The sequence below is a fragment of the Capsella rubella genome, unplaced genomic scaffold, assembly GCF_000375325.1.
Source record: "Capsella rubella cultivar Monte Gargano unplaced genomic scaffold, Caprub1_0 scaffold_5, whole genome shotgun sequence".
Lineage (NCBI taxonomy): Eukaryota > Viridiplantae > Streptophyta > Magnoliopsida > Brassicales > Brassicaceae > Capsella > Capsella rubella.
Genome location: NW_006238919.1, coordinates 3,379,657 through 3,384,511, shown reverse-complemented (window position 1 = coordinate 3,384,511; position 4,855 = coordinate 3,379,657). Strand labels below are relative to the sequence as shown.

The window sequence follows — 4,855 nt, the reverse complement described above, 5'->3', positions numbered from 1 at the left end:
GAACTTATTCAAATCAAAACAATATCTAAGCAATATGGATGTTGCAACATGAAGTTTGAATGTATAAGTGCTGGATACTTACATAAGTCATGTATAACATTAAGTATTACCAGATAACCAAATTTGAAGGCGGTTTTAAGGGAACCCCCAAAAATCCCTGGATTTTTTAGAAGTTTAATACCTTAACTTTTTCGTTAGAATAAAATACGTATACTAATTAACATATATATATATATATATATATATATTCCAATTAACGACTTCAAAATAAAAATAAAATTCTAAGTTTACCCTTTCATCTATAGGAATTATTAATTTTAAATGATGCGGTAATATTTTTATAATTTTATTTGTATTTTTTTAATTTAAACTCAAAAATATAGATGGATATTTTTGAATATAACTTTTTTTAATTTTAACTCAAAATTATTTTTGTAAAATATAAAATAAAAATAGAAAGAAAATCTAAAAATCTACAAACCTTAGCGTTTTCTAGATGGAGTTAATAATTCTTTTCATTCCAAACATATACTATCATGTCCTAAGAGAATAATAAAAAGGCCAACAAATATTTTCCTCACCAAATCCTTTGTAATTTAGATTATTATTATTGTGAGATCCAAATCAAATCCGCAAGGGGCCAACCAAAAAACACTAAAACCTATGATGTGGCTGTGGTCCCACGGGGCGGGTTGTTACAAGTTTGCAATAGAATAAAGCATAATTGTTACTGCTAAGGGACTCCTCCTTTCGCATTATACAACAGATTGGACAAGACTCCTCGCATAAATCTCTACACCTCAACAAGATCGAGTTCATACTTTCCTGCTACGGTATGTTTTTCAAGCTGTTGTCTATGGAATTTGGAGAGAGCGGAATTGTAGGAGACACGGAAACGCACCAATACCACCACCTCAACTCACGAAAAGGATCGATAAACAAGTTCGAGATCAACTTTCGTCAATTCGGAAAATGGGGATCTCCGGTATGCAGCGGGTTTCCAAGTGTGGCTTCAAACTAGAACATAATTTTGTCGTCTATTTCTTAATCTTTTCGAAGTTTTAGTCCAAAAACGATGCACTTGATGTAAAAACGTTTATTTTTTCTTTTGAATATAATTTAACATTGCATTCAAAAAAAAAAAAGCATAACTGTTTTCTATAACCTTAAGAAGTGCTTAAATATGTCTAATACACGTCAAGGATCAATATTGGAATTAGGAAAAACCTCAGGCCTCCTTTTAAATATTCAAAAATTGAAAAACTCGAGTTGGATTGTAAGGTTTGTGACCGATGTCTATCGACACTACCTCTGGAAATCGTCTCCAAGTCTGCTTGCTTAACTCCAATGCTCCAAGAAGCTCTATTATGCTCCAGTCCGTGCCAAGTAGCTCCTAGTACTACAAAGACTTAAAAATACCCTAAGAGCACAAAATGACTTTAAAAAAACAACTACTCTCATGGTTAAAAATTAGTCTTAGGCGAAAAAATTGAATCGAATGCGCCAAACCGAAACTGAACCAAATAAAACTGAACATAAACCGAAATTAAAAAACCGAATGGATCTCAAGAACCAAAAGTATTGGAAACTGAATCCTATGGAAACGAAACAAGAACTGAATGAATATCCATAATCTGATATACAATTGTATATACTTTAAAATATTTTTTGGACTCATTGGGTACCACAGGAAATTTGTGGAGGGATTTTTAGGTATGGCTGCTAAATGATTGACGCAATTCTCATGTAAGAAAACAAAGTTTGAGTGGACCGTGCGAAGAGTTTTGAAAACAGGACATTTTTCCAAAATTACACTATTAAGTTCCTAATCGTTTATAATAATTGTTATTAGACAGATAATAATATTATCTTAAGAAACTTTTACAGTAATTACCATTAGTCTATAATATAAAATTGTACGTTACACGCCAAAGAACAACATCTAATAATTAAATAAACCAATAGAACGTGACCATATAAAAAAAACACTAAAAAAATATGTAAATCTGCTGAACAAAATTGTAGCTATTATCCTTCTTCTCTATATAGGAGACATCTAAAGATCCGAACTGGTGACTCTTCAAACTTGAAAGACAGAGTAAAATGAACATCATTTGGAACATTTCTATTTGTGTTTCAGCTTTTGTTGTTGTACTGATCACTAGATGGTGGTACCGATGGTCAAACCCAAAGTGCAATGGCAAGTTACCTCCGGGATCAATGGGGTTTCCGATCATCGGAGAGACACTAGCCTTCTTTAAGTCTCATGGATTCTATGAGACCTCGCCGTTTCTCGAAAAGAGGATGTCCAGGTTAGATGCTCAAACTAAACTTTTTGAACAATATATAATTTGCAAACGTTTTAAATCATCTTGCGAACGTTTTAGGTACGGGTCACTATTTAAGACCAACATATTTGGTTCCAACACCGTGGTAGTCACGGACCATGATGTTATGTATGAGATTTTAAAGCAAGAGAACAAGGCTTTCATGTTTAGTCTTCCAGATGGGTTTTTTAAAGTGTTTGGGAAAGATAAAGAATTGGTTGACCATGGGAAGACACACAAGCATGTCAAACAAATCACTCTGAACTTTCTTGGCACTGAAGGTTTGAAGTGGAAGTTGATAAAAGACATGGACCGAGCTACCGGCGAGGATCTTAAATCAAAGGCTACCTTGGGGAGTTTGGATATTAAGGAGACAGTTTCAAACGTATGTACATTCTCCCTCTGATCTTTTAGCCTTATTTTTTCCAAAAATAGATGAATTTTTTTGCGAGTCTATGCAAATTTATTTCGAATTTTATTGGTTTTAACAATTTATATTATACAGAATATTTTTCGTTGGTTGAATTCTGTTTATATATGCATTAAATGAAGTTTTTATATAAAATTAAGCAAAAATCTAATGATTTATTAATTTGTGTGCATTTATTTAGAAAATCATGAATTCTAGACCGGAAAGAGTATTATTTATTTTAATTTGATTTTTGTTGATGAATTAAAATTTAATTTGAGTTTAAGGATAATTTTGTTTGATTACTTTTGTAGCTGATAATTAAGCACTTGACACCCAAGTTGATAAGTAACCTCAAATCAGAGGCTGAAGAGAATCTTATGGACATCTTCATGGCCTTCAATCTTGATTGGTATAAGTCATCTTTTAGTTTCTCTACCTGGAAATCGTTTTATATAGCTATTATGGTAAGTACTTTTATCTTTGTTTTTGAAATTTATCTTTGTCAAATGTTTTGTCTATTAGATTTTGTACACTAGAAAGTCTAAAAGTTGTTTCAATCAATTGCATCCAGGCACGCAAATCTGCGATGAATGTGATACGCGATGTTCTCTTATCAAGGAAAGAATCGGAAGAGAAGCATGAAGACATCCTTAACACGATGCGAAAAGATGTCATATTCGATGACCAAGCCGTTGTGGACAACGTCTTTGCTATTCCGGTGGCCGCTAAAGATACTACCTCTACAATTGGTTCCATGGCAGTAAAATACATTACTAATAACCATAAAGTCTTTTTAGAGTTGAAGGTAATTTATATCGATACATAGGCTAACAACACTTGCTAAAAGAGGACAAATGAATTTGACATTATATGGTTTATTGTATGGCAGAAAGAGCATGATGCTATCCTTCAAAATAGAGTGGATAAGAACTCTGGAGTGAGTTGGGAAGAGTACAAAAACAACATGACTTTCACCAACATGGTAACTTCTATATGTCTTTTAGTAATTTGAATTATAGTATAAGGAAGATTATAAACCAAGCATGTGTTGCGATGCAGGTGATTAATGAGACTCTTAGACTTGCAAATGTGACTCCAGTATTGTTTAGAAAGGCTTTGAAAGATGTTGAAATTAAAGGTAATTACTACTAATTAAAATGCTTCCACTTTTTGAAACATATTGTCAACTTTTTTCTATATAAAACAATATGTTGTGCGGAAACTGGTAACAGGATATACGATTCCAAAGGGCTGGATGGTTGTAGTTGCAAGTTCATTGATACATTATGATCCTGCGATATATGAGAACCCTTACGAGTTTAATCCGTGGCGATGGGAGGTATATTCTGATTCTAGTCTATGTAAAGCATTTTCGATATCTAATTTAATTATCATCCAAAGAATGTAAAATTTGTATGAATGTGAAACAGGGCAAAGAGCTGGTTCATGGTTCTAGGACGTTCATGGTATTTGGAGGTGGGTTGAGATTGTGTCCTGGTGCAGAATTTGCAAGACTTCAGATTGCAATATTCATTCACCATCTTGTTACCAACTACGAATTCTCTATGGAACAAGACTGCGAGATCACTCGTACACCTCTAGTTTCTTTTCCCAATGGCATCAATCTCAACATCTCTCATGCTACTCCCACTAGTTGACTTGGAGATGTTTAGTCTATCTTATATGAAATAAGCCTAAATCTAAGTACACGTTCTATTGTAAGCTTCATATATATATCCAAAGATTATCAAGATTTGCTTAAAGTTAAATAAAGGATTTGAACACTTGGATATTTTTAATTTCGTAGATTTAGAAGTGTGTATTCGGATTTTGGTCAATTTCGGATTTTTGGTGGTGAGCATTGGAAACTTCAATAATTGTGAAGTACAGTATTCGGATTTTGGTCAATTAAATGATGTCAAATGGTTTCCACATCAATAATTGTGTTAAATGTGTATCTACATCAATGTAAAGTAGGAAGTTTAATATATCAAACTACCTACAGTATATTATATGACCTGATGTAAAAACTAAACGAAATGTAATTACCTAACTCATATTAAACTTCATATTAAACGCGTATTTGATTTCTAAATGAAATGTAATTACCTAGAAC

The 4,855-nt window shown here is 32.8% G+C and overlaps 1 protein-coding gene across 1 annotated transcript; it reads left to right on the top strand.

Annotated features, from left to right (window-relative positions):
• Positions 1–2,026: 2,026 nt before the first annotated feature.
• LOC17884938 (cytochrome P450 708A2) lies at positions 2,027–4,533 on the top strand. Its single transcript, XM_023783310.1, has 8 exons — positions 2,027–2,312; positions 2,388–2,712; positions 3,051–3,203; positions 3,311–3,544; positions 3,629–3,721; positions 3,799–3,877; positions 3,972–4,078; positions 4,170–4,533. Exons 1-8 carry the CDS (start codon positions 2,104–2,106, stop codon positions 4,395–4,397), a joined length of 1,428 nt encoding a protein of 475 aa, XP_023639078.1. The 5' UTR covers positions 2,027–2,103; the 3' UTR covers positions 4,398–4,533.
• Positions 4,534–4,855: the final 322 nt, after the last annotated feature.